A 27,557-nucleotide genomic window follows, 5' to 3' on the forward strand; every position below is an offset into this window, starting at 1 on the left:
TCTGAAATTCAACACATCTAACGTACAAGGTATGTTAAGAAACTCCCGGCTCCATAGTTTGAATTGGATTCGTAGATGAAGTAGGCATTGTAGGCGGCAAAATGGGTCGAGATCTCGCAGTTTTTGGGTAGGTCAGCGTACATACAAGGCCCGAACGAATCAACCTAGACTGCGCACCAGCTTTCAGCATAATGATCACGCAGAGGAACGAAGAGTTGTGCTGGGCTATACCTTGAACAGACATATGGCGTCCTTGACAGCAATCGCTTTTGTTATTCACGCATAGCATCGATATGGTCCCTTGTCCAACCACGAAATATACTATGTACTCAAGAACCTAAAGTAGACATTATCGCTTGTGTTGGTGTTGGAATAAGGTGCTTCTATAGCCCTTGATATACAATTGGGTATCCGAACAATTTCAAGGAAAAAGAGCAGTCGCAGTATGTACTCCCATGAGCCTAGACTCCCAAAACACCACCTCTTTCTGCAGAGACCCTACAAATATGTACATGAAGAATGAAAGAGAGAAGAGAAAAAGTGAGAGCTAATGTGGATATGGCTCTAGCACTGGTTCTCCTGAATGTCGGGGTAGAACCAGGCTGCCAACGCGATGATGATATAGCTTGCCATGAGCAAGATGCCTTCGAGCCAGTCTGCGTACTGTTAGTAAGCTAAATGGGTGAGGAGTTCGGCTGTAAAACTTACGTGACTTGCCGTCCTGAATGAGGTAGTTGACGAGCAATACTGAGACGAACAGCGTGGCGATTTGGAAGGTGTCGAAGTAAAGGGTCATGCAGTCTTTGCCCAAAATCCAACCCAAGATGACAATAAGAGGGAAAACGAGGAGAGCGATTTGCATACTGGAGCCGACAGCGACACCAATGGAGAGGTCCATCTTGTCCTTGATGGCGACAGTGACCGCAGTAGCGTGCTCGGCAGCGTTACCGACAATGGGTAGCAGAATCAAACCAACGAATGTTGTAGATACGCCACCGGTAGCGGTGAGACCATCGATACTGGAGACCATGAATTCGGAGCAGAAAGCAACGAGAGTAGTGGAGATTGCGAGAGTGATGAGGGCGCCAATAACGGAAAGCGATGGTGTTTCGAACTCCTCTTCTTCCTCATCGTCATCTGACCCGTCGGGGCTCTTGAAGAGCGACTTCATATTGACACCACCTCCAGAAGCTGCAGCAGTGCCAGCGCCAATGGCTGCGATACCACGCGATGCGTCGCCCTCTTCCTTCTTGCCAGACTTGCGCTTAGGAACCTTTTGACTGGGCTCATTGTACATGGTGGCGTGGGTCTTCAACTGGAATCCAAGGTAGCAAGCGTAGACCAAGAGGAGGATAACGGCTGTTCCGTGAGACAACTCCTGGTTCCTGACGGCATCTGCAGCACCGTTTTGTGCGACTGAGTCATCCTCGGCAATGGTGTTGTGGAACACAGTTGGGATGATCAGCGATGCGATACAAAGAGCAAGCAGCGACGCTGCAGTCTGTGCGACTGTGACGTTGAAGAATTGTTCCAGACGGTTGATCCCTCCAAGGAAGAACGACATGCCCAAAACCAACAGCAGATTCGACAACATGCTGCCAATAAGCGAGGTTTTGACGATGGTGATCTCATTCTTAAGTAGGGCTTGGACGGAGACGATCAATTCCACGGCGTTTCCAAAGGTAGCGTTCAACAGTCCACCAAGAGTCTCACCAACTCGAATGGCCAGCTCCTCGGTCGCGTTACTCAGCATTGCCGCGAGCGGGATGATGGCGATGAAGTTGATGATGAAAACCGGGACGGGCTTTAGCCTGGCATAATAGACCGCGAAACCGACGGGTACCATGATGAGGAGCACGTTGATCCACGCACCAAAGAGAACGAACTTGATCTGTGCGCCAACCGGAATCTTCCTCTTGAACGCCTTCTTCTTACGTTCCTCCAACGAAAGTTCATCAGCCTCTGGATGCTCGGCCTCATCGTTCTCGGCATCCTGATGGTCTTTGCGGAAGATGCCCTTGAACCTAGCTCGTCGGGTGGGACCAACATTGCTTTCTTGGTTGGAAGGCACGATTGTGCTGTCGTCTGATGCCTTGTGCGCACCGTTCAAATCAGACGTCAAGTCCTTCTCGGTTGTCGAGTCTGGAAAAGTCGTAGATGCGCTGCCGTATGTTGGCGAAGATGCGGAGGGCTCGGTGTTGTGGTGGTCAGGCATGCCAAACTCCTTTCCGGCTTCCCTGCTTTCTAGCCGTCTTTGCTCCTCGATAGCGGGAGTAGCATGTGTTTCGGATCGCGTTCTGTATACTGCGTTCTCTTCATCTAGATTAATGTCTCGCGACCGTTGTCGGGCGAACGGATTATAGTTGGCTGTGCCATTTCCACCATGTTGCGATGCGACGCGATGAGCCTGCCTTCGTACAGTATCTAAGTTCATCGTTAGAGGGAGTTTGATGTTTGGCAGGACGTGTCAAGTTGTTGGGTGATTAAGACTTTACGTGATCTCGATGCCTCTGAGATGTGGATCCACTTACGCATTGATCTACTTTCGCGGCAGCTGGGCCGTCTTTTTCCACTTAATGGTGGGTGGAGGTTTGGTCCAATCGAGAGTCGCGCTCAAGTGCGACTTTCAGGTCGGCGTGTGTAGTCGTTACTCGGAACGAGGTGCTTGTGCTTCGGAACAAGTAGCTGGGGGCCGAAAACCGTTGAAATGGGGGCGAAGAACTATGTGGGCTAACAAGCGCGTAAGTTGTTGTGCCTGAGGCAACCGGTGAGAGATAGACGCGAGATGATGCTCGCACTCGGGGTCGGGAGATTGTAGGCGATGTGATTGCTTGTGAAAGAAGGACCGGTGAAATGAATGAAGAAAGGGAGAAGGGCCACAAGGTAATTAAACCTGTTAACAGGAGGCCAGCGCACGCACTCGTCAGTAGATGTGGCTGTTGTGCACTTCGCACGAATGAGGGACGCGTCGAATGCTCCAGCCACAGTTGAATGGGGGCGACTAACAAAGCTAATGGCGATTGTCAAAGGCTGTGTTCAGTAGCGCGCGCATGCAAACACAAATCACTGCATTCGGAAACCAGTCGATTGTTCCGCAGAACAGAGATATGCGAAGCTTCACGTCATGATAGTCAAGCCTTGTCACATAGAACCAAGATGCACTCAAGGTACTTGGCTAGGGGCTTAGGCTAAGAGGCGGGCGTAGAGGCGGTCTGGGCATGACGATGCGCCTAGACTGCGAAACGCTTAATTGGTCGTCGTCGGCAATTAACGAGCTGCAGGCCTGGCATTGCGATTCTTGATCCGGGGAAGCAGATGATGGCTTGAGCCTTCCTTGCTTTCGACTCATGAATGCATGGTCCACGTTGGAGGCTTCACCCCTTGTCCTACCACCACGTGTGCTACGCTGATCTTACTGCTGCAGTCTTAGGAGTGATTTACGTGTACACCGTAAGCGTACAACGCTTGGCTTTTGTCTGCTTGCGCGCCGTTGCCCCCGTTGCACGGCTGAGACAAGAATGGCACGCCAACAGAGGCGCGAATTCGTCAACCCTTCGACTACGGATCATGCACAGGACTTGCTGAGAATACACCCCCTAGTCTGCATCAAATGATTTCAACGATTCTTGCTTTTTCCCCTGTCGGTTACCCAACTAGGCAGGTTCCGCAAATGTCATGGATGACGGCGGGCTCAGAGCAAAAGAAATGCCGGGCCGTTGTCGTAGCATTGGTGCGTAACCGCCGAGTGCATGCCGCGTCGACGTACGTGGCGGCACGCTGCGACAACTTGATTCGTGGCGTAACATTTCGAATGGGAGTTTTCCCTCTACGTGCCGCTCGATTCTGGTGTAAGTCGTGATTGGGGATTTGAAGTCGGGTGCGTCTGCCGTTGTTCCTGCAGCCATAGGATCTATGCAGCCCGTACGATGACGTATGGGCTGAGGTTTGGACGATGCACTCACAGTACATGATCAAGAAGCACGTCGCATGTCGATACTCGCAGGCATATGGTCCACCGATATTGTTCAGCATTAATAATGTCTAGTATACAGTGTTTGTTCCCTTCCCACTCGAGATATCGATAACCATAGCCCTCAAACGCCATGCTGCTACAAACTACACGACCTTGTCGCTCCCTCCTCTTGAGACTGTTCTTTTCAACAACATAATCTACGGGCCTTGAACCTTGTTGTCGCCCTTGATCACATCCGCATAGGTCGGTGGCGGCCCTTCGGGCTGGCTCGAGCTGCCCTCGCCGCCTTGCGGTGCAGGTGCAGTCGCAGGCGAAGTGCCCTTGGAGGCTTTGTGTCCCTTTGGCTGCGCAAAACTGTTTGTCACGCCACTCTGCTGTCCGGGGAACTGTCCGTTGCTTGGCTGGCTACCCACGGTGCCATAGTTCGCCTGTCGTCCAGCCGGTTGCTCATGTGTGATAACATAGTATGTTGTTCGGCCGTCGCTAGTTGTACCGTTCTCGCGGTCGGGCACTTGATGGTATGCGTCGTACGGGTCCGGGTTTTGCAGGATCACGTACCAGGCGTGCAGGAGACCCGGCAGGAAACCAAGACAGCAGAGCGCGAGGTTGATAAGAGAGTCGGCGCTGCAGAGTCCTTTCTTGACCCAGACGCCTACCGGTGGGAACTGGTCAACGTGTCAGTACTTGGAGCCGTGGAGCTGTGGGTCGCAGATGAACAGCTGGTGACTGCCACAGCTGAGGGGGCGTCAACGTACTAGGACGCTCAAGAGCATCAGAAAGCAGTCGGATCCGCACATGATGACGGTGATATACGAAGTAAATTTCTGAGATAGTCGAGGCGCTGTAGGTGCAAGGTTGCAGTTGTTATGCTGGCGTGGTGGTGTCGCCTGAGCGAGAGGTACCAGTCGCTTGACCTGATGACGCACCGTGTGGCTGAGCTGTGGCGCATGCAGCCGAGGAACATGGAATACGAAACACGGGACACTGCGGCCACGCCGGTGCTAGCTAACGTATAGAGCATGTGTCTGTAGTCCGAAATCTTTCTATGCCGTTCTTTGTTCTCTCAGTCACATCGATCAAGTGGCGTTGTCGTGTGATTATCTGTCAGGTCCACAGGACAGCTTTTTATTCCTGGAATTTTATATTCGTTGTCTACGTTAACTGTGCTGACACATGACCTATCTGCTACAGCTAGTTGCCATTTTATACCAAGAGGAGCAAACCCAAACTTTCTCTATGTCCCACATTGGAGGCCGGGGATCGTCAACTAGCATGCAAACCTTACAGCGCATCTTGTATCGAACATGTCTATCAACCCCGCTCCAAGATTTTAGCACTTGCCACATACCGAAAGAGTTTTTATAGTTGTCCAAGAAATTGCTAGAGCAGAATAGGCCCTGTTGCTGACATCGCTTGGTTTCAAGCGCCTAGTATCGAACAGATACTTACTGTATGCACAACTGCACAGTCTTGCTAGATCGCGCTGTCAAACCACGACCCACAAGGGTAAAGCGAAAAAGAGGATCAAGCAATAGAGAAACAAGATTTGAAGACGTAAGGATCATGCTTGGTTGGTGACGAAGAATATGGCGACGAAGCGAGGAAAAGATATGTTCCAAGGCGAATCAATGCGCCAACTGTGCAGGAACGAAAATCAAATGAGATTAATATAAATATCGGTGAAGATGACAAGAACGCAGTACGTCGGGAGTAGAAAATGAGGAGAAAAGGACATGATGTGCAGTCTGTCAAATGAACACAGAGCATTAAATGACGCCATACCCATAAGACACCCATCCAGACTCATGGAAGCGTATTGTAAATCAGAAAATGAGGCCGCAATTATTTTGCGCCTGTTGATATAAGAATGTAATCGCAAGACAACAAATGACGGAGTTAGAAAATTCTCAACATGTGGACATGTTGAGACCAACGGATGCTCCCGACTCACAAGGAGATCGTTGGCCGAGGTGAAGATACTGAGGCACGTTCCAAGTCGGCGGATCGGAAGTCGCAATGATCGGTACCCATGTGTCAAAAGTACAGAGCTCAGTGAGCAGTGGATGTGCCGACGTACGTTTAGCTGTTCAACGGCGACTGTGCCTAGTAAGAATCTGTGAAGCAACCGAAGAATATTGAAGGGATAGAAAGAAGCCTACCTATATGCGGCGTCTACCTGAGAGCGCCTCTTCCGTTTGCTGTGATCCTCTTGCTGCCGCAAACGCTCATTCTCTGCATCTTCATAGCTCCTCTTCCGGGAGAAGGAGCTGTCGCCTCGATCAAGTGAGGGTACAGTTGGTGTGTCCTGCTGCGTTCCGCTGCTAGGGTTTTCAGGTTCAAAATCAGACCCTGCCATGGTACGATTGCTTCCTTCGGAGGGTGCTGGACTGCCCCTGGAGTCATCAAGGCTATGACCACTACGTTGAGGTGCATTCCAAGCATCGTAGTGCTGTTCTTCAGGAGGTGGCGGTGGCGGATGGGGCCTGAAGTTGGCGGAAGACGACAGAGAGCCATAAGGCCGAGGTGGAGGTCCATGTCCACTGTTACGGTGCCCTCCAAAAGATTGCGCACGCTGTGGTGGAAGAACAGACTCAGTGGTCTTTGCGGGGGAAGGGGCCAGCAATGGCTTCCCAGGAAGCGATGCCGGAGGCTTCGCATCAGAGGCTGATAACGGCAATGAGATGGGATCATTCGATGGCGGCTTGGGAGTTCCGGTCACGCCTAACTTGGCGAGAATGTCTTCCTGGCTTAGCTGTTGAGGAGAAGCTGTTTCAGATTTCATAGCAGCGGGTTTTGCGGCACCGTTGTTAGTAGCGAGTGCTTGCTCAAGGTTATCCATAATGTCCCACGTAGCATCGCGCATCTCTAGATCCTCATCTTGTCGTGTCTCATCGTATGATTCGTCGGGACGGTCTCGCTGCGCAATACAATCCTCTAATGAGACCAGGTTTGATCTCATTTCCTCGTCTGTAAACTCGACAAAGACTGGGTCGTCCTTGAGTATCTCCCATTCATCCGTCTGTCTAACGTTCAAGAAAGCCTCATGCGAGTTGTCAGCGGTAAAGTACATGGACACTGAATCTCCATTGTCCAGTTTCTCAGGCGTGGGTTTCAGAGCTTCTGCTTCAGCCTCGGCGAAAGTCGAGGGTAATGCACGTGTCACCTGCTTGGCGGGATGCCAGATAATGACACCGAGGCTCAACGCCGGATCGACAGGTTCATTGCTCTTGGGCCATATCGCACCATCAAAGTCGAAATCCCAATCATCCCAGGCAAGGTATAGTTGTGGCTTCTCGCTCGAACTTCCCTCACTTACGGCACTGGTTGACTGATTAGATGATGGAAGAGGATGAGCTGTATTGAGGTGAATAGTCGCCTGGGTTGGTGTGGCGTGAGGATCTGGCGCAGACTGAGCATGCTGTTGCGACCACGCTGAACTCTGGCCATAAGCCTGCTGGTTAGGGTTAGCAGCGTGATGATGGGGCTGGTAGCCTTGATAATGGCTCTGAGGTGGTGCATGGGGCTGCGCGGGAGGTTGGTTTGGAGGCTGCGAGTAGCCCGGATTTGACAAGTAGCCAGGTTGCGGCCACTGGTAATTAGGTTGTGCTTGTGGATATGAGGACTGTGAATAGTTGGACGCTTGCGGCGGCGGCTGACTATAACCTTGCGCAGAATAGTTTTGGTGCGCAGCAGATGCAGTATAACCTTGCTGTGGATAATTTGGGAGTGCTGCCTGTGTTTGTGAAAACGCTGGCTGTGGCGGTTGGTATTGATTGGGAAACTGGTTGGAGCCAAAAGGACCCTGAGGTTGCGCCGGTCCACGGTAACCTGGGGGAGGAGGATACCGGGTGATTATGGGATTCCCCTTTTTCTTTGGCGGCCTATGCATGTGTCAGGAGATGATACCACGGAGCTACAACCTGTAACTTCGCATTTTGCAAGATGCAAACTGAGGGTAAGTGGTAGGATAGAGGCGACCTACTGAACATGAGCCCTGTGGGGTGGACCGTTTGGCGGATAGGCCGCTCCTGACTGATACTGTCCGTATCCCGGCTGCTGTGCTGGCTGCTGTCCGTATTGATAGGGTGGCTGTTGTCCATATGGCTGACCGTTGGCATATGGTTGTTGCTGGAAAGGCGTCGCACCCGTCACGGGCCCGCTCCACGACATACCACCTAAAGCAATTTACCTGGTCGATGCACAAGACGCGCAAGACGAGCAATATCAGATCAGCACTAATGCGACCCGATGAATTGCTTGAAAATGGTGATGCAGTCGAACTCGATGTTGGCAAGAGATCTCGAAGTGCGAGCCGGCAAGGTGCGCGTCTCAAAATTTGGTCTGGTCGAGCGCACGAGCCAGGACGAAAGAGAAGCCCAAGCTCATAGAGGGGTCTGCAACTCAATATGCCCCGGTAACGCGTGAAAGTTGACTGTTTGAGGGCGAGACTATGACGTTGGGAAAGACGGAATTGAGTTGACGGAAGGGTGAAACAAGCCAGGCTGATGTGAGGAAAACCCTTGGAAGTTGCTATTGAGAGTACAACAGGATGCAGATGGCGAATTGGGAAGAGTGCAGAGGAGTATCCTCGGAACAACAGGGTCAAAATAGATGCAGCAGGAGCAGAGATGTGACAGGCAAAGAAATTGAGTGCTTAACCTATGTCTAAGTCTGACAGACGGACGTCGCGTTGAGATGAAGTTTGGAGCGTAGTCACGTTTTGCGCTCGGGCCAAGACATGTGCGGGATGCCGCCGCATTTCAGACCGACAGCACACATTGCCCCCCATTCCCATGTTGCTCGCGTTTGCGCCATCGCCCGTATTCCGACCCTCGATGCGCCCCCGAGGATGATTGTACGATATAGACATCTGTTAGCGACCAGTATAGACTCAATACCCTGAGCTGCGCCGCGGATGCTCCCACGCCCACGCCAACGCCACAAACACCACCATGCCCGGTCTACCGTGTACGTCAGTCGCCGACGCCGCCTGCGCACTGTGTACATGGCTGTGCTGACATTTTGGTAGCTACTGTAGACCTCGATGAATGCATATCGCGCCTGTCGAAGAAAGAACTGCTCGCCGAGTCGGTCGTCGAGGCCATATGCGCAAAGACCAAGGAGCTGCTCATGAAGGAGAGCAATGTCGTGCATATCAGAGCGCCCGTCACTGTCGTGGGTGACATTCACGGGCAGTTTTTTGATATGATGGAGATATTCAAGATTGGCGGACCATGTCCTGATACCAACTACCTCTTCCTGGGTATGTTCTGCTTCATTGGCCATATGTGGCACGCGACCCCGGTTCACGACGCTGACGTGTACTAGGCGACTACGTCGATCGTGGTCTTTTCTCTGTTGAAACAATATCACTCCTTGTATGCTTGAAGCTCCGCTATCCGCACCGAGTTCACCTCATACGCGGCAACCACGAATCTCGCGGAGTTACCCAATCTTATGGCTTCTACACCGAATGCTCGCGCAAGTACGGCAATGCGAACGTATGGCACTACTTCACCGACATGTTCGACTTCCTCACTCTATCCGTCGTCATCAACGACCAGATCTTCTGCGTACACGGCGGCTTGTCACCGTCGATTCACTCCATCGACCAAATTAAAATCATAGACCGTTTTCGAGAAATCCCGCACGAGGGGCCCATGGCGGACCTGGTTTGGAGCGACCCCGATCCTGAACGGGACGAGTTCTCGCTTAGCCCGAGGGGTGCAGGCTATACATTTGGAGCACAAGTAGTCAAAAAGTTCCTCGAGGTCAACTCCATGTCGCATATTCTACGCGCACACCAGTTATGTCAAGAAGGGTACCAAGTCCTGTACGATGACAGGCTCAGCACGGTCTGGAGCGCACCCAATTACTGCTATCGGTGTGGCAACATGGCGAGTGTACTCGAGGTCAGCGACACCGGCGAACGCTTCTTTAACGTCTTCGATGCGAGCCCTGACAACGATGTCCACCGGGCAGAGCAGCAGCAACAACAAGGAAAGGAGGTTACAACGGAGTACTTCCTATGATACCCAACGAACATAGCGATGCATTACTGGTTCGGCGCGAACCTGCGTTATCGGCGTTGGCAAGAGGCACGGCGTTCGGACAAGAGTATATTGGTTATATACAGTCGAGCGTGAAATCAAATCATATAGTGAAGATCGTTTGCAGTCTCAAACAGCCCACTGTAACCTGCGTAATTCGTGATGTGCGCTCCCGTATCAGCACCCCAGATACTTCGTCTCGATCCATCGCGCTTCCTCATCGTTACCCAGCCTTGCAACCACAATCTTAATGTCCGGGAATACGCTCAACACCCTGTTGAGTCCGACACGACCTGCTGTGTACGTCACGAAGACGATCTTGCTCTCGGGTACGCCATGGTCGACCAGTACCCTGACTGCCATCAGTGCGGCCGCCCCTGTAGAGAACTGCGGATCCAGAACCAAAACAAGCCCATGCTCGGCGATGTTTGCAGGAAGGGCTCGGTAGTGCAGCTCTGGCTCCCCTGTCCTGAAGTTTGTTTGGATCAAAACCCTGCCAGTCCTGCAGTCTGGAATCGTCCGTCGAAGGCCCGTTTCGAATGCACTTCCACCACGTAGCACCACAACAGCACTAACTTCTGCAACCTTCTTTAGCCCCTGGTACTTGTAGTCCTGAGGTGTAGTAACCTCATGCGGCGTGAAAGGCAAGAAATCCGCAGCGGTTTCTATCAAAAGCGCCACCATGCGGTCAAAGTAGAACACAAAGTCCTCTTTCGGTGTGCTTGGGTTCAGCAACAGGGTATGCATCCCCTTGACCTGATTCGTCTGCTTCAGCACGATAGCATTCCCACTCAAAGGACTATCTTCCGCTATCTTTCCCAGTCGTCTTAGCTCCGTCTGATGTTGTATGCTCTTACTCTCTAGGGTCTGCCGAACCTGATTGCTCACCATGGTGATTGCGACCTTGTTCTCGATACCTCTTGGAATGATGAGATCAGCAATCTCCCTTTGTGGAGCAACGTATTTGTAGAAGTTGGGCTTTACAAAGGAGAACCATTGTTTGATGCATCCTTCAATGTCTCGGCCACGTTCTTTCACATCCCGCACGAGACGTCGCGAGAGACACAGGTCGGCATCGGCTTCGGCAAAAATCTTGAGATCCAAGAGATCGAGCACGCGTTGATCATGCAGAGCGAAGATGCCTTCCAGGATTATGACGTGGGGAGAATAAATTGTCGTCGTCTTGGAAAGGCGGGCGTGCTTCTGGAAGGAGTATATGGGAACTTCAGCCACTTTGCCGTTCTTGATGTCTTTCAGGCGCTCGACCAGGATATCGAAGTCTATAGCGTCTGGCGAATCGAAGTCAAACTCGTTTCGGAAAGCCGCTGCAGATTGCTCTGGTGTTAAGGGCTTGTAGAACGAATCCTACATGCAGTGGTCCTTAGCTGATTGGAGCACGTGACCCACTGTGCGAGGCTGGTACGAACCATAGACAGGATGACAACCCATGGCAAGTTCAGAGACGCCACGATAGCCATTGCCAGAGACGTTTTTCCAGATCCCGAGCTGCCAGCTACACCAATAATACTCGCGTTGCCCCATGGCGGTTCGTAGTGCGTTCTGCGGCCTGCCGAGGACATGTTTGCGATATCTTTAGTTTTCCAAGTGAAACCGTGCTTCTACTACTTCATACCCTACCAATTCGCACCTCTCGTAGCAAGATTGAAAGATATCGAGCGTATGCAGGGTTCCAGCACAATCGGGTTTGTGCAGCGGGCGGCTCTGTACTTAGTGTCGGGATTACGTAAGGCGACCCACATCCACTAGTGTCGCCAAGCGCGCAAGCTCAGTCTTTCTCTTCCACGAACCTGAACTCACAAACTTTCTCTCATCACGCACCAAGCTTTGCGTGACTGACAGCACACTCGACCTACGGTCGGGCAGCTCTATCTTTCGCTGATGGACGTCGGCTGAGGCTTGCTGAGCGTCTCGCTTCACCATGGTAAGCTCCAACGCACTGCTGTCGCAAATCTCCCCACCCTCTAACAATCATGCAGAGCTCATCCACAGTATCTGTGTCGGCGGCTACGCCAACCCAGCATCCTTTCCAGAGGAAGATTGATGACATCAAGCCGTCTAAGACGTAAGTCATTACCCTTCCGCGTCGCCGCAGCTGCTGCCCCACTTGATGATCTCAAAATAAGTTGGGAATCTCTCCGAAACAACGTGTGGAGAACATGTTAACTTGTATCTCTGATCTTGCAGCAGCTGATGCTTTGCGCAATACAATATGTGCTACTGGATCGCAAAGCTAACAACTTTGCTACAGGGATATCAACTTCGTCATCATGGACTACCTGGTTAGCGAAGGCTACCCTAGAGCTGCTGAAAAGTTTGCCAAGGAAGCCAACATCCAGCTGCCTCTTGAGGAGGAGTCTATTCAGTCCCGCGTAGAAATACGTCGGTCTATCCATGCTGGCGATATTGATAACGCCATTACTAAGATCAATGATCTGAACCCTCAGGTATGCATTCCTTGCTCACTCCTTTCTTATCTTGCAGGATTATATCCAGTTTCATGCACCACGCAGAATCTCTTTGATGATAACCAAACCTTCAGTCCTCAGTATGATTGCAAGCAACTACATCTACTCATATTGCATAACTTTGTCTGAGCTTTGCTAATTCTTGAGTCAGATCTTAGATACAGATCCATCTTTGCACTTTGCACTGCTGCGACTGCAACTCATTGAGCTCATTCGCGCATGCACGTCGTCTTCCACCTCCGATATCACACCCGCGCTTAATTTCGCTTCGTCTCAGCTCGCTCCCCGCGCAGCTACGAACAATGATTTCCTGAAAGACCTTGAACTTACCATGTCGTTACTCATCTTCCTTCCTGCCGCCCCCGGGACACTACAGAAGGAGCTGAATGAGCTACTTGAACCTTCGCTTCGTCGCAATGTTGCCAGCAAGGTCAATGAGGCAATACTCACCAGCATGGGAGCTCATGGAGAATCCCGCATGAGGAGCCTAGTGCGTCTACGGCAGTGGGCAGAGACTAAGGCTCGAGCTGCTCAAAAGGATATCCCTCCCGCGTTACCTCTTGGCTTGCAGGACGCCGATGAGCGTTCGGCTAATGGGAATGGCGAGTCTGCCGACGTCATGGTGCAGTAGAGGTGTGATCACACCTGGCGTACGCGTTCTGTTCAAGCTTTTGCGCGCCTCAATATGTGCTGTAACGTTGTTCGTGACTAAATACTTGCAAGCCTTCGATTTGGCTATGATACCACAATGAACTTGATAATGCTCTTGTCCCTACACTCCGGCTCCTCTGTGCCTTGCTATTGGCTATGTATTACTCTGCGATCATCTCGCATCCGTTTGTATGATGAGACGATTGTCTCGAAGCTTGAGTCGAGTCCGAGGTATGCAGCGTAGTCACGACAGGGCTGCATTAGGCCTGGTCCCAGACTTCACCAGGCATCGCATCGAGCTCTCGCATCCAGCCCAGGAGAAGTCATGAAGGTACTCATTTATGCAACAGGGTTCTCAGGAGGCCATTTGCATAAGAGGGTGCTTCTGCTCCAATGTCATGAGCACCCCGACTCCGGTTTTTCCCCTCCTGTCGCCCGCAGATCCAGCTAGCAGCAAGATACGTGTCTACGGATCTTCTAGTCCCGGTGCTTTTTCCAACAGATCTTCAGCCCCGCACGTCTTGATGTCCAAGACAAACGATACTCTTGCGACCAACTTAGACCTTGCCCGGAGTCTATGTTTCTGAACCTGGGAAACGCACCTCCTACCAGCCCTTGCTCCGTAACCTCTGGCTACTTTCAATAGACGCCAACGAGCCACAATTTGCAAACTACCCCGCGATTGCGGACGCGCTACAACCACGCTTCCCGGGACTCAGAACCCCCGCATAGTACAACAGGAGCCGCGTGTAGTGGAGTCGTCTGGAGGCAATGCTAGGGGTGTCTTATTGGCCAGCTAGCTTCCTCGACTTCCTCAATTGGAAGATGTAGATGCACGGCTACATGTGGCTGGACAAGCTTACGCAGAAGGCCTGGGAATAGCGTTTGAAATTGCGTTCGACCGACCCAGTTGGCAGGTTTCGTCAACCAAGATGCGCACTTACGGGGCTTTACTTCTCACATGAGCCGTAGAATGATGCTGGTGGAGGGACCAGATGGAGACGAGGCGTGGTTGAACCGAACTGTGGCCGAGCCTGGAACAGGACGTTGCCATTGTCACCCAAGCCTTCCGTCAACATGTCATTCCAACAAGAATAGATTTTCGCCTTGATACCTTTGCGGCAGCGGCCGTGGACGATAGGTACTGAGCGACAAGTATCAGGAGATATCCTGTTGAATGAGGCTAGTCGCCTAACGCCGACCCCACCTAGGCGACACATCCTCCAAGTCACCCCTCACACCACAGCAGACGAAAGTTTGTGTCGAACCATGATCCCTGAGCTGATTTACATGCGCTAGAATCAGGCCACCTCCACTTCTCTCTTTTCGGCTTTAGTTTCCATCTTACCACGGATACTCCGCGCTCACGCTACGGTCGCTGCCACCCAGCCGAAGCATCATGATCCGATCAGCGTCCAATCCCACTCCATGTACCCCTCTAAGGGTCAGCAGAAGTCCTTGCTTGGCCATGGATGAACGGACGCAGTGCCTGTAGCTTCCTGTAAGGAGGCACGGATACATTCGGACCCCGTTGAATTCGCAGGTTTAATCCCGGGTGGGGTCAATGTCTTGAGCTTCTCTGTGCCGCAATGAAAGGTATATAAACCGCATACCACCTGTAAGACTGAACTCATCTACCATCAATCACACCATCGATCTACTGCTATAAACACTCCAGCAACTCCACGATATCCACTACACACTTCAACATGAGCGAAATTCCCAAGGAGCAATGGGCGCAGGTCATCGAGAAGACCGGCGGACCCGTCGAGTACAAGAAGATTCCCGTCCAAAAGCCCGGTCCAGATGAAGTTCTCGTCAACATCAAGTACAGTGGCGTCTGCCACACAGATCTTCACGCCGTGAACGGTGACTGGCCATTGGTGAGCATATCTCGATTTGCCAATCTTAACATATACTAACGGCTCGTAGCCTACCAAGCTACCTCTTGTCGGCGGTCATGAAGGTGCTGGTATTGTAGTCGCACGAGGTGACCTTGTCACAGATGTAGAAATTGGCGATTATGCTGGTAAGTCATTCTTTGGTATGTTCGAGCACTACTGACTCATCGTCAAGGTGTCAAATGGCTAAACGGATCCTGCCTGGCCTGTGATTTCTGCCAACAAGCTGATGAACCCCTTTGCCCGAAGCCTCTTCTGTCTGGATACACTGTCGACGGCACATTCCAGCAATACTGCATCGCAAAAGCTGCCCACGTCGCACGCATTCCCAAGGAGTGCGATCTCGCCGCTATTGCCCCAGTTCTGTGCGCCGGCATCACTGTCTACAAGGGCCTGAAAGAGTCGGGCGTTAAGCCTGGTCAATTCGCTGCCATTGTCGGTGCTGGTGGTGGTCTCGGTTCGCTTGCCTGCCAGTACGCAAAGGCAATGGGTGTACGAACAATTGCTATCGACACAGGTGACGAGAAGAAGAAGATGTGCACTGGAGAGCTCGGTGCCGAGGCCTTTGTTGATTTCTCAACTAGTAAGAACCTCGTCGCCGATGTACAAAAGGCAACACCCGATGGCCTTGGTCCCCATGTTGTCATCCTTGTCGCCGTCAACGAGAAGCCCTTCCAGCAAGCCGCCGAGTACGTCCGCCCACGCGGTACAGTCATCTGCATTGGTCTTCCAGCTGGCGCCTATCTGAAAGCGCCTGTTTTCGAGACCGTCATCAAGATGATTAGGATCCAAGGTTCATATGTCGGCAACCGCAAGGACAGCTCAGAGGCTATTGAGTTCTTCCGCCGTGGCTTAATCAAAGCCCCCTACAAGGTTGTTGGTCTATCTGAACTTCAGATGGTCTATGACAAGATGAACAAGGGTGCCATTGCTGGACGCTATGTTCTTGACACATCGAAGTAGGGCATTGATAATAGGACAAACGAGAAATGAATGTAATGTATATAGCAAAATTTTATCACATTGAACAATATCTCATCTTACTTGTGCATGTGATTTGCGTTTCGGGTGTCTTCGAGTTTTAACACATTAGAGGTAGATGAACAGTACATGTTGAAGTCGTCTCATTTCTCCGTCTACTATAGAAAACATAATATTGTGCCTCAATACTCGGCGGGTATAATTCGCAGTGCTCTGCCGCCTCTCCTAAGATCGCCTTCGCTTCCTGACCATACAGATAGTTTGTAGTCCTGACTCGTATCCATGTCAATCGTTTAGTCCAGTCAAACGCAGCCTTCTCCTTCAAGCTTGCCCAGCCTGCATCGCGAATCGCTCACAGGAGATGTTCTGGAACGACCAGATGACTTGAAAAAGGGTCGCCGAGAGCTTGAAGCCAGCGCTGCTCGCCCACCATCTTTTGTCTGGAACGTGTGGCTGCAGCAGTCGTTCAGACCCTCCAACACAGGGTCCACCCCAGCTGTCAGATGTTCAGCATCGCAGTCATGAAAAGAGACGACACCGACAGGCTGGTCCCCTTTTCCTCACTGTTCTGAACAAACCTGCCAAGGTGGCGCGACAACCGATCGCTAATTGCTGGCCATTTTTCAAATAACCCACTTCACCTCGTCATCAGCGCACGTACTATCCATTTCCATCATGTACTGCTCAAGCCGATCCATCATCCACCCAGATTGAATCGAGCCAGCAAATTGTGTACCCTCTTGCCAGCGAATACATTTACTCGCCGCATCAGAATACTCCACACATCGCATCTTTGCGCTTTCACCGAGCACGACTTTCGTAGACGTCGAACATTTCCCTGCGGCGTAGGAGAATTGAAGACAGGTTGGTTTGGAATGGCAGAGTAACTCGCATGCCTCAAAGGGGCCGGTATCGTCAACCTCTACGTCCATAGATAGGTTGTCCCAGTCATCAACTTCGGCATAGAGCTGGGGCAGTATGTATTCTTGGAAGACATCGCGGTGGAGGGGTGGGGTCTTGCCAACTTGCTGACGTGTTTGCTCAAAGGTCCATAGGCTTTGGATATCGGTTGGCCGCATGTGGTGGTAGGTGATCGGCGCGTAACACCAGGGTTTTTTGTCGAGCTTCGTTACATTGTGGTCGAGTGATGAAATTGGATCGCCTTGGAAATGTGGGAATGCCCCAAACAAGTCTACATTAACGTCTTTCAAGGCCTGGGCTAGCACCATGTCACCCGCCCAGCTTTTGGTTGTGAGCTCGTCATATTCGGCGAGGTTGGCATTTCGTTGTTCAGTTACTTTTCGTATAGCAGCGGACGACAAGACGAACCCAGATCCTCCATGAGCGAACAAGGTTTGTCCAATGTACATATGCTTTCCGATGTATGACGGCTGGTCGGGATCGAACTGGCGCAGGTACTCGAGCATATTTTGCCATACCATATAAGTATCCGCTTCGATGAACACAAACCACTTCCCATTTGGACGGTACAGCAGAGCCTTGTCTACCATAGGGAGAAACTTGAAACGATCAAGTTTCCATGCAGGGTTATCCAGTGCACCACCTGGGCCACTTCCTAGATGCGTGGTGTTTTTCAAACCTTCCCTGCCATGTGTGCGGAGATGGTCGTAGAGTTTGAACTCTGGCGCGGAAGCTTTAAGCTCGTCGCTGATTCCTTCAAAAACGTCGTGGATCTGGTGGCCTTGGATCTCCTCTTCAAGGTCTGAGTAGACGATATAGTCTGGCACGCAACGAAGTGTTGTCTCGAAGTGAACCGGTAGCTTCTCAAGGGCTTCTGTCGCCCCTGTTCGAAGAACTACCAGGACATCGTTTGCGATTGGCGATTCCGGGCACAATGGTGTTTCGGCGCCTTGAGAAATTTGCTGTGCAGAGGGCAACCCGGAGCTAGATGTATCGTTGGCGCATTGTGGATGGACAGTGGTCTCGTTTTGCTGGGGCAAGAGAAGTTGGTAGACAACGAGAAAGCAGACTGCGACCCCTAAAAGCACCACACGCCGGCTACGTTTCCGTTGTCCTACAGGAGAAGAATGTCTTCTCGGCCCATAGTACGGAGTTTTCTCGTCCCAGAGATCATGACGCATCTTGAAGAGGACGAAAAGGATAGGAGAAGAGTGATTCCCAGGGGAGATCTACGCGAGGTACTGCTGACATCTTCAAGTAGCAATGTTCCTCCGAGATGATACACAAGCCAAGTTTCGTGTGGCGTAGCTGGCGGCTGGATGCCTATTCGTATTTCCTTTGTTAGGCACGCGAGACGCTTGGTTATATCGCATATTGCGGCACAGTCGAGCACTGACTCGCCAAAACACAGGGGAAAGCGCCACCATTTCGTTAATCCCGACCAATAGAATAATTACAAAGTTAGCGTAATGGCTAGTCGATTTGCAGAGTCGCCTAAGATATCCTTTGCATGTGGATATGTCGTGCCGAATGTCGCGAACCTGATCGACGAACTGCTCGTACTCATGGTCTTTGCTCAAACAACAAATTATAGGAAACAGATCCCGTACGCAACGTGTTTGGGAGTGAGGACAATAACGTGAGATTGGAATGTCAGCAGCCACATACTGTGGTCCCGCATAAAGCTGCATGTCGTGCAGTGCAGCGGAAAGGGGTAATCCCATATACACACCTTCCGTATATGGCGGCAACCCACTCATATCCCGTCGCTTCAACTGGACAACCGGAGACGTTAATGTGCAAGTGCTTTTACCAAAATCAGATGGAGATGGAGGAATTGCGTTGTACTAGTAGTTGTGGCGTACAAAGCTAGAGTCAGGGCTGAAGTGACGGGCGGCCTAATGATGACTAGTCGACGAAGCTCGATCACACCAGACGGAACTTTGCCGAAGGGAATACCGGGTCTCAGCTAGCGTTCAAGATCCGAGCTATCAGCGAGTGGAGATGCAATTCCACATCGTAGTTTCAATGGTGCACGATCGGAATGCAAGCCCGTGACTCGCTATCAAAGGAAGGGCTTGGAGGAGGTGTGCAAGTGTAAACGGGGACAGATGCTCACAAGAGCAGCTCTCACCCATATTATTTCAAATCCAAGGGTATATATTTACAAAAGTCCCATGTGTACCATCCTATGTCAAAATATCCTCCTCGTGATCTTGTTATTAGGTATCGCAAATATGCTGTTCATGACATCGTTAAGAAAGTGACTCTTGTCCCAGGCACAGATATAGAAACCCAAGCGCCTTGCCCCTTGTACGAAAATGGTCATGAAGCAAGAGCCAAATAATACAAATCCAGAAGTCAGACGAAAATCCAGAACCAGCAGTTGAGGTCGTGCTAAAGATTGCTAGAAGAAATGTTGCCCGCCATATCCGTTCATGGCGGTCAGTGGCGGTTGGAGTAATGTTTGCGGTTGCTGTTGCTGGACTATGTTTGCGGGTACATAGTGGGTTTGGTATGGGTGTTGTGGCATGCTGAAGTCTGCTACAAGCAGAGGATTGCCAAAAGCGCGCCGCTGTACCGGAGCAGGTGCTACCGAGACTTGCGGCATCTGCTGCTGGACGACGACTTGGGGCTGTTGTTGTTGTTGTTGTTGCTGTTGCTGTTGCTGTTGCTGTTGCTGTTGCTGTTGCTGTTGTTGGTATACAACATTGCCTTCTTGCATATGTCCGTTCATTTGCTGCTGTTGCTGTGGAGGCGGCGGAGGCGGCGGTTGCTGCTGTGGCTTCTGCTCTTGGTTTTGCGGTGTATCCCAGCCCCACTTCTGCTTCAGCTCTGTATTGACGAATCCTACACGCCAGCCTGTTTCTTGCCTGATCTTGTCGAAAATCTGGAGCACCTCTTCTTGTTCGCGTCGGTCCGTAAGTGGTTCGGCAGCAATGGCGAGAGATCGAAGCGCGACACTGGCTACACCACGGTCCTTGACATGTGCACTGATACCGCAGATGAACTTGGAGTTTTGCTCAAGCATAGCCCACATGTCAGGTTCGCTAGGGCCTTGCAGTGGGTTGATCTGCGCTAGTAAGACAAGGGATGTGTGGTAGAAGAGCCGCGCGATTATCGATGCCCTCTTGATTAGCCAGACTTCAGGGAACGCTGAGCCTGATATCGTCTGTCCAGGATATAGATATGCCATCGGGTGCATGGTGCGCGGTATGTTCTCATTCCACCTGTCCGTCATGTCTTTTAGCCGAAGCCACTCGTTGTGTCGGTCCTGCAAGGTTTGCCTGGCGACTTCCTGGTTCCGCGGTATTGACGCACGGAAGTTGCAGATCCTTGCGACGACATACAGAATGCGATGTGTCCAGACTTCTTCCTTACCCGACTCTGTCTCTGGTGTGAAGTCCATCTCGATGCCCCATTCGTCTGGATCCCACGCAACTTGCCAGTTGAAGTGCAAGCAACTCAAGATTTCCATGCCAACGTTAAGCCAAAAACAGGCAGCACCAATGCCCGTCGATCTAGCATTCCATCGGCATTCCTTGATCAAAGCACGAGCTCCCGCAATGTGGTTCATCCGTTGTAGCGCACGCTCGCCCATAATTTCGTATACGTTCAATATTACCGCCGTGGTCGCACACAGGAAGGTGTCGCGGTCGGGGTCCTGCAAAGAGTGTAACAGATCGCGTGTAGCTACATCGTAGTAGTGCAGTGCCTTTTCTTCGCTATACTTGGGATTGACAAGGGCAAGATGGCGCGCACCGCATGCGAGGAAAGCGTGTAGCAGCATAGGCTCGTTCAGCGCATGAAAGGGTAATAGGCGTGAGAAATGCTTGTGCGCATCCATGCTGTCCATCCAAATGCCAATCTCCTCGACGAAGACTTGCATGTATAAAACCTCCTCCTGGCTCTTGAGGTAATCGCGCGTGGGCAAGGGCCCGGGGCTTGCGGAATGTTCCATCGTGTATGGGGACGGTGTTGGACCGTTTGAGTAACTTGATACTGGGAGAGTCAGCTGGAATTCTCTCCACGGAACCTTGACTTACTTGAACGTCCATGGTGCTGCTGTGCCGGCTGTTCAAAATTATAGGAGAGTTGTGCTTGCTGGTACGACTCCTGTGCAATGCCCTGTATAGGAGGAATGTGATGGTGCGACGAAGTTGGTGGTCTCATGCCAAAACCGTTGTTGCCCGTGGGTGCATTTGCTTCCATATCCTCGACTGGATACATTTCTCGACCGCCTACGTATTCCGAAGCAATGGTCCGTGACTCGTCCATGAAGGCTATCTGGTAGTCGATACCCTGGGGGATCAGGTATGCGTTTCTCTCGCAGGTTGTGTCGAGGAAGTTGAGCTTCTTGCCCCAATTGCACTCGCGCTGGGACTTGAGGCAGTTGTTGCACGTTGGTTTGGTCTCATCGCACTTGAGATGGCGCTCCCTGCATGTCAAGCAGCCAGTGCGTGTTCTCTTGGGTTTGTCATCGGGCGTCGCATCGCTGGCTCTCTTCCTCGTGGGCAATGGCTTGCTCGTGGGCGAGTCATTATTGGACGGTGGTGTAGCCGTGTTGGCCATGCTGACGTTCCTCCACTACACGCGGCTCGTTTGAAAACAGTCGTTGTGCCGTCGCTCCCCGACGCAGGGCGACCACGACCCCGTAACAGGGCGTGCAGTGAACCGAGTCCGTTGGCCCCTCCACTTCGCCTTTGGTGTCCGATGGTCGAGTAAGGGCAGGAGGTTGTGGGTTGGGTCGAGGGCGGCAGAGTCGCAGTAGGGCGGTCGCAACAGGGTATGTTTCAAAGGCAATGGAGAAAATACAAGGGCGCGGCTTCGCTGTAGTGATGCGGATACAAAAGTCCAACGTCAGGCGCAGGGATACGGGGTATTTCTGAGGTCGTGCTGTCCAGTGCTGAGCTGCGCAAGAGGGTTTCTGCAGGCGTTCGGCCGCAACTAACATGCAGGAACGCGAAGGTGTCTAGGTTGAGGGGTGGGCCAGGAAAGTCATGGGACAAGACGGTGCTTTTGGCGGGACAGAAGCAAACAAGAGTCGAGAGCGAGTCGCGAGGAGAGGTGGAATATTGGATTATACCTGAGCGGGCTGGCGTGAATGCAGGCTATGACGAACGATAGGAGAGTGCTCAGGGAGGGTTGCGAGGGCAGGTGTACGCGAGGCCGAGAACCGAGGGGCCTGTAACGTTGACAGTTATACTCTGAAACAAGACATATTCCGGGATTCCGGATAGCAAAATGTGGGCAGCTGGAGAATTATCACGACGATCCTAAGACGAAGGACGAAGAGGAAGGAGAAATGCGCTGTCCGGAAGACATCTGGGCCTTGGTATGCGCCAGTCCGGGGTGCGACGCCATGATGTGCGCGCCCTCCCGGTAATGATGTGCAAACTTGCTTGGATTCGTTGTGACCTTCGGCGACGTAGCATGGAAACCGCTCTTCCCGTCCCGCGGATCCTCAATCGCTGTATATCATTTCTGCAGCGAGACGTACCGCCCAGCACATTAGCTTCCTTCGTGGTAGTTCGTGCGAAGAGCTAAGAGCTACGCATTGTGGCGCAGGCGGGAGAGTGTCGACATGAGGGCCTAAGTGGGTCACTTGTCTTCAGCTATACAGTACGCCAGAAATTACTGAGCAGATAGATGGGTTTTGCAGACACACGTCGCCCAACCGGCTTCTGGTATTTGCATGTCGCGCTGCGCCCGCGCAGCTTCAACGCTCCGTGAGATGGTGACTGGCTGCATTGCTGCTCGTCTAATCTTGTAGAGTTTTGTGATTAAGCTCAAGACCAGAATAGATCCCTGTACGCCTCGGCAATCTTTGCACTGTCATAGCACCTGACATCCTTGAACACCTGGCGACGCCTTTGTATCCACTCGAGCTGAAAGGACATGATTCATCTTCCTCTCGGCCATTCACCATGGCTACACTGCTCCCCTACAGCAGCTGCCAGATAACATTAGCGCACCAAAATCAAGCACCGTCTGAGAAGGCAAAGCCTAGCCCGCAATCGTGCCAACTGCGCATGTACCCGTCGTTCGCGTTCTATAACCGACATTCAACCGCTCATCACTGGCCCCACCATCGCTTCTAGACGATCGTCTCTCGCGCCGGCCTGCCCGAAACTAATACCTCAGCTTGCTCATGGCCGTAGAGCGCCAGATAGCCACCCTCCCACCTGCACAGCCTACCGCTATCCTTCGTGGCCATGCCGCGCACATTCACAGTACTCTGTTTGTGCGCCAGAATAGCCGTCTGTTGACAGGCGACGCAGATGGCTGGGTCGTCTTGTGGAATGTTCAGACTAAGCGACCACTTGCAGTCTGGCCAGCCCACGATGGCCCCATTTTAGGATTCGCACAATGGGGAGAAGCAAATATCATCACGTGAGTCATGTTACAACACCCCGTAACTCACCTTAGGACAGTGTTAAATCATTCTCCACTTCCACCAGCTGTTACGCCATTATCTGCTGGGTTATACTGACTCCAGATTGTGTCTAGACATGGCCGAGACAACCGAATAAGGATCTGGCGACTGGAGTCAGATGATGAGGCAGGGAAGCTCTCATCGACACTGCCTGAAGACGGGAACCGACAAGTCACTCCAAAACCATGGCTTCTCCATTCACTTCCCGTAAACACTCTGAACTTTTGTTCCTTCTCAATGTGTTATCAGTATCCAACGTCGATCGCGGAAGACGATTCCATCTTAGTAGCACTCCCATCAACGGATGACAAAGCAATCGACGTGTACAGCTTCCCTTGTGAGCTACTCAAAGTCAGGGTCCCACGGATACAGACAGTTGAGACCGGAATGGCCATGGCTGTGAAGCTTGTTCGCAGTCAAGCCATGCAGAGAATTCTACTTCTTGCAGGATATGAAGGCGGTGTTACCGCAGCTTTCATGCTGGCAGAAGAACATTCCAACACAGGCATAGAAACTGCGCAGCTCGTATACCTTAGCCAGCCCCATTCCCAGCCTATTCTGTCATTGGACGCTTCACCAGACGGCGACCTTTACTACACATCCTCAGCAGATGCTGTAGTAGCCAAGCATCGCATACCAGAGTTGCCACACAATCCTGGTGGTGTAGACAGCAGCTCGGATGTGTCCACTTCCAAACCCACACCAAGTTTGTTCGCGAAGAAAAACACGAATCAGGACAAGCCTGGAACCTCGGCACCCAGTGGTCTATCTTCACTGCTTGCGTCCTCAGCACCACTACCGAAGTTTAGACCAGCTCCGCCAGTTCAACCGCTGGTCACTCCACAACCACCGTGCAGAACAGTGGACACCAAACATGCAGGTCAGCAATCTCTTCGTGTCCGCTCTGACGGCAGGCTCTTCGTGACTGGCGGCTGGGACTCCCGGATTCGTATATATAGCACCAAAACACTCAAGGAAGTGGCGGTGCTCAAGTGGCACAAGGAAGGAGTCTACTCAACTGCTTTCGCAGAAATTCTTACACCAGAAGAAGCAGGCCATAGCAGCAAGGCTGTCAACAAGCGGCAGATGGAGCGCGACGAGCAGACGAGGCTCAAACACTGGGTTGCGGCTGGAGCCAAAGACGGGAAAGTCAGTTTGTGGGAAATATTCTGATATGGTATTTTTCTGGCATGCGGCAACTCGACGAAGATGAATGTATATATACAAGACGTACCATAGCACAAAGCTATACATTAGTCTACCATACAATGGCTGAAGTTAGTGGTCCTGATGGAGAGCGAATCAGAGGTGATGGACGCCGGCGTGGCATCCTGTGGGGAAGCCGAGGCATAGCGACCGGGGAAGTGGGTCTCACCTCAAGCTTGACGTTTCGCGCCGCCCATGGTCGCATCTCCTAACGGCTTTCCTCGCGATGTCATAGCATCAACTCTTGTAAGAGTTACTAGCAACAACGAAGAACAAACACCGGACGCGCCCTGCACCGCGCCATTATCCCGTGAGCGCGTCCCACTCATGCCACCCGCGCTCTCCGCCGCATACCTTCCCTAAGGAGACGCTCCTTGCTGTCGGCTGAATATTATCCCATTCCAGGCACCATGGCGCCTTCCGATGAAGATGACAGACCCTCCACCGCCCGCTCCTCTAGTCCCGAACAAGCTCCCGATCTCAGCATAACCGCCGACGACAATGTCTACCTGCACGCAGCCGGCTACAATGAGTCGCCCGACCGGGGCCTTATACACAGCTTCGCGCGCTTCCGCTCCTCGCCACTCGACTTTATCCGTGAGGTATCGCTGCACTTTTCAGGCACAGGATGGCGGTCCTTCGACGATCACATTGGGCAGCCAGAGTTCTACTCAGGCTTTAGCGAGGACATGAAGGCGAGGGTGTTGAGCAACCCGATGCTTGTAGCCAAGGTTCGCGAACTGGCAGACAAGCGCGTTGACGTCGAAGCGAAAGAAGGATTGCTGGGTGAACAGGCGCAAAACGGGGGTAGCGCCGGCGAGAAGGATACAAAGGCCAAGAGGAGGATGCAGATTGAGGAATCGCTTATGCAGGTCAGCGAGGGCTGGACGGATTCCATGATTTGCAAAATGGAAAGCAAGGGCTTTATAAGAGGCGCGTATTATTTTGCGACACAGCTCCTGACAAGAGCATACCACCAGGGCGTGCACGTCTCGAGCGAGGAAGTGCTACGCTTACGTGCGGTTGCAGAAAAGGCTGCAAAAGACAAACACTCCATCATCTTCCTCCCTTGCCACCGCTCTCACGTCGACTACGTCTCCTTGCAGATCATCTGCTATCGGCTTGGGCTTGCTTTGCCAACAGTAGTTGCTGGAGATAACCTGAACATCCCCGTCCTCGGGTCCTTCCTACAACATGCGGGCGCAATGTGGATACGAAGAAGCTTCGGAGACGATCAGCTGTATATCACGTTGGTCCAATCATACATTGATACCCTGCTGCAATGCGGATACAACTTGGAGTGTTTCGTCGAAGGTGGGAGGAGTCGTACAGGCAAGCTTTTGCCGCCCAAGTTTGGCATACTCAGCTACATGCTAGATAGTGTCGCGAGTGGTAGGGTAGAAGATGCCATCATCTGTCCGGTTTCGACCCAGTACGACAAGGTCATCGAGGTCGAGTAAGTTCTCTAGGTAACCTTTACGTTATCTCGAATACTGACATGCCACAGCTCATATATCAGCGAACTTCTCGGTCAACCCAAGCCCAAAGAAAATCTAATGGACTTTCTCTCCGCTTCCTCCGTCCTCTCGCTCAAACTCGGTCGCGTAGACGTTCGCTTCCATGAGCCGTGGTCGCTCAAATCCTTCATCAACCAGCAACGCGATCGTTTCTCAACACTACCCCAACAACTAGATACTAAAGAAGATCGTCTCCGTCTCCTCCGCACACTAGGCTACAAAGTGCTGTCAGAGATCAACGACGTCTCAGTTGTAATGCCGACCGCCCTCGTTGGTACTGTGCTACTGACGTTGAGAGGACGTGGCGTAGGAAAATCAGAACTAATACGCCGTGTCGAATGGCTCAGCGACCGGGTTCGCGCTCAAGGTGGTCGTGTAGCACACTTTGGCAATCTCCCCACTAGCGTTGTCGTTGACCGCGCTTTAGAAGTCTTGGGACCTGGCTTGGTTGGCCTTGTCCCTAGCTTACCAGAAGATACATTCTACGCCGTCGATAGGTTCCAACTCTCCTTCTACAGAAACATGACCATCCACCTCTTCATCTTGCAAAGTCTGGTTAGCGCAGCGCTGTACACACACGTCAAGCAGGGTGGCGGTCCGGAGTACCAACGCATGTCCTACGGTGATTTGCGCGCGCAGGTACACTTCCTATCACAACTCTTCCGTGGAGAGTTCATCTTTCCCACCGAAGGCCTAGATGTCAACCTGGCGAAAACCCTCGACGGACTGGAGAAAGATGGTGTGATTACCATGTCACGGTCGAAAACCGAGCTCGGGGAAGAGACTGTTGATTTTATTGAACTCTCACCAGCCGAACGGACCCAAGGACGCGAAAACTACGACTTTTATTGTTTCCTCATCTGGCCATTTATTGAAGCCGCGTGGCTTGGTGCTATCAGCCTGATGATGCTGGCACCGCCCGTCTCACCCCTTCATACTCCTACACCCAAAACCTCCTGGCTGGACCTCAAGAAAGTTCAAGACCGCGCACAAGTCCTCGGAAAGACTCTTTACCACCAGGGTGACCTCTCCTACTTCGAAGCCGTAAACAAAGAAACCCTCAAGAATGCTTACGCACGATTCCAAGAAGAAGGCATGATTCTTGTTACCAAACCCAAAGGCAAGACTCCAGCTACTATCAAATTGGCGGAGGAGTGGACTCCGCAGAGAGTATCTGATGGTGGTATCATTGCGGACGGCCCGTTGTGGCGCTTTGCTGAGCGGATCAGTGCTTCCAGAAGGGAGGGCAAGAACAGGCGCGATGGAGCGACAGTGCAAACGAGGGTTTTGGCGTTGGCGGATTTGGTCGGTGAGAAACTTTGGGATGAAGCCGTATTTGATGAAGGAGAACTAGATGGTGAGGAGGTAGGGGTTGTAGAAGGAAAGGCGAAGAGCATGCGAAAGAGAGGAAATATGGCACGGCTATAGTCTGCTT

At 52.0% G+C, this 27,557-nt stretch overlaps 10 protein-coding genes across 10 annotated transcripts; 4 read left to right on the forward strand and 6 right to left on the reverse strand.

The window, feature by feature from the left end:
- Positions 1-564: 564 nt before the first annotated feature.
- GT037_010183 (vacuolar calcium ion transporter-like protein h(+) exchanger) lies at positions 565-2,434 on the reverse strand (the record flags this gene model as incomplete). The annotated part of the gene is made up of 2 exons (XM_038935230.1): positions 565-656; positions 709-2,434. 2 exons carry the CDS (start codon positions 2,432-2,434, stop codon positions 565-567), a joined length of 1,818 nt encoding a protein of 605 aa, XP_038782026.1.
- Positions 2,435-3,558: 1,124 nt separating this feature from the next.
- Positions 3,559-3,905, reverse strand: GT037_010184 (uncharacterized protein; the record flags this gene model as incomplete). Its single annotated transcript, XM_038935231.1, has 2 exons — positions 3,559-3,596; positions 3,767-3,905. 2 exons carry the CDS (start codon positions 3,903-3,905, stop codon positions 3,559-3,561), a joined length of 177 nt encoding a protein of 58 aa, XP_038782027.1.
- Positions 3,906-4,170: 265 nt separating this feature from the next.
- GT037_010185 (upf0057-domain-containing protein) lies at positions 4,171-4,770 on the reverse strand (the record flags this gene model as incomplete). Its single annotated transcript, XM_038935232.1, has 2 exons — positions 4,171-4,638; positions 4,729-4,770. 2 exons carry the CDS (start codon positions 4,768-4,770, stop codon positions 4,171-4,173), a joined length of 510 nt encoding a protein of 169 aa, XP_038782028.1.
- Positions 4,771-6,128: 1,358 nt separating this feature from the next.
- Positions 6,129-8,143, reverse strand: GT037_010186 (uncharacterized protein; the record flags this gene model as incomplete). The annotated part of the gene is made up of 2 exons (XM_038935233.1): positions 6,129-7,854; positions 7,956-8,143. 2 exons carry the CDS (start codon positions 8,141-8,143, stop codon positions 6,129-6,131), a joined length of 1,914 nt encoding a protein of 637 aa, XP_038782029.1.
- Positions 8,144-8,925: 782 nt separating this feature from the next.
- Positions 8,926-10,005, forward strand: GT037_010187 (serine threonine-protein phosphatase 4 catalytic subunit; the record flags this gene model as incomplete). The annotated part of the gene is made up of 3 exons (XM_038935234.1): positions 8,926-8,941; positions 9,003-9,236; positions 9,302-10,005. 3 exons carry the CDS (start codon positions 8,926-8,928, stop codon positions 10,003-10,005), a joined length of 954 nt encoding a protein of 317 aa, XP_038782030.1.
- A 195-nt stretch (positions 10,006-10,200) lies between these two features.
- On the reverse strand, positions 10,201-11,603 carry GT037_010188 (uridine-cytidine kinase 2; the record flags this gene model as incomplete). Its single annotated transcript, XM_038935235.1, has 2 exons — positions 10,201-11,388; positions 11,451-11,603. The coding sequence occupies 2 exons, from the start codon at positions 11,601-11,603 to the stop codon at positions 10,201-10,203; spliced, it is 1,341 nt and encodes a 446-aa protein (XP_038782031.1).
- A 411-nt stretch (positions 11,604-12,014) lies between these two features.
- On the forward strand, positions 12,015-13,140 carry GT037_010189 (uncharacterized protein; the record flags this gene model as incomplete). The annotated part of the gene is made up of 3 exons (XM_038935236.1): positions 12,015-12,106; positions 12,293-12,488; positions 12,661-13,140. 3 exons carry the CDS (start codon positions 12,015-12,017, stop codon positions 13,138-13,140), a joined length of 768 nt encoding a protein of 255 aa, XP_038782032.1.
- Positions 13,141-14,869: 1,729 nt separating this feature from the next.
- GT037_010190 (alcohol dehydrogenase 1) lies at positions 14,870-16,024 on the forward strand (the record flags this gene model as incomplete). Its single annotated transcript, XM_038935237.1, has 3 exons — positions 14,870-15,043; positions 15,093-15,189; positions 15,237-16,024. The coding sequence occupies 3 exons, from the start codon at positions 14,870-14,872 to the stop codon at positions 16,022-16,024; spliced, it is 1,059 nt and encodes a 352-aa protein (XP_038782033.1).
- A 641-nt stretch (positions 16,025-16,665) lies between these two features.
- Positions 16,666-21,535, reverse strand: GT037_010191 (c6 zinc finger domain containing protein; the record flags this gene model as incomplete). Its single annotated transcript, XM_038935238.1, has 3 exons — positions 16,666-18,192; positions 19,545-20,965; positions 21,010-21,535. 3 exons carry the CDS (start codon positions 21,533-21,535, stop codon positions 16,666-16,668), a joined length of 3,474 nt encoding a protein of 1,157 aa, XP_038782034.1.
- A 1,355-nt stretch (positions 21,536-22,890) lies between these two features.
- On the forward strand, positions 22,891-27,550 carry GT037_010192 (glycerol-3-phosphate acyltransferase; the record flags this gene model as incomplete). The annotated part of the gene is made up of 5 exons (XM_038935239.1): positions 22,891-23,006; positions 23,108-23,356; positions 23,756-24,552; positions 25,011-26,061; positions 26,113-27,550. 5 exons carry the CDS (start codon positions 22,891-22,893, stop codon positions 27,548-27,550), a joined length of 3,651 nt encoding a protein of 1,216 aa, XP_038782035.1.
- Between the last annotated feature and the right edge of the window lie 7 nt (positions 27,551-27,557).

Source organism: Alternaria burnsii, assembly GCF_013036055.1.
Source record: "Alternaria burnsii strain CBS107.38 chromosome Unknown 726, whole genome shotgun sequence".
Taxonomy (NCBI): Eukaryota; Fungi; Ascomycota; class Dothideomycetes; order Pleosporales; family Pleosporaceae; genus Alternaria; species Alternaria burnsii.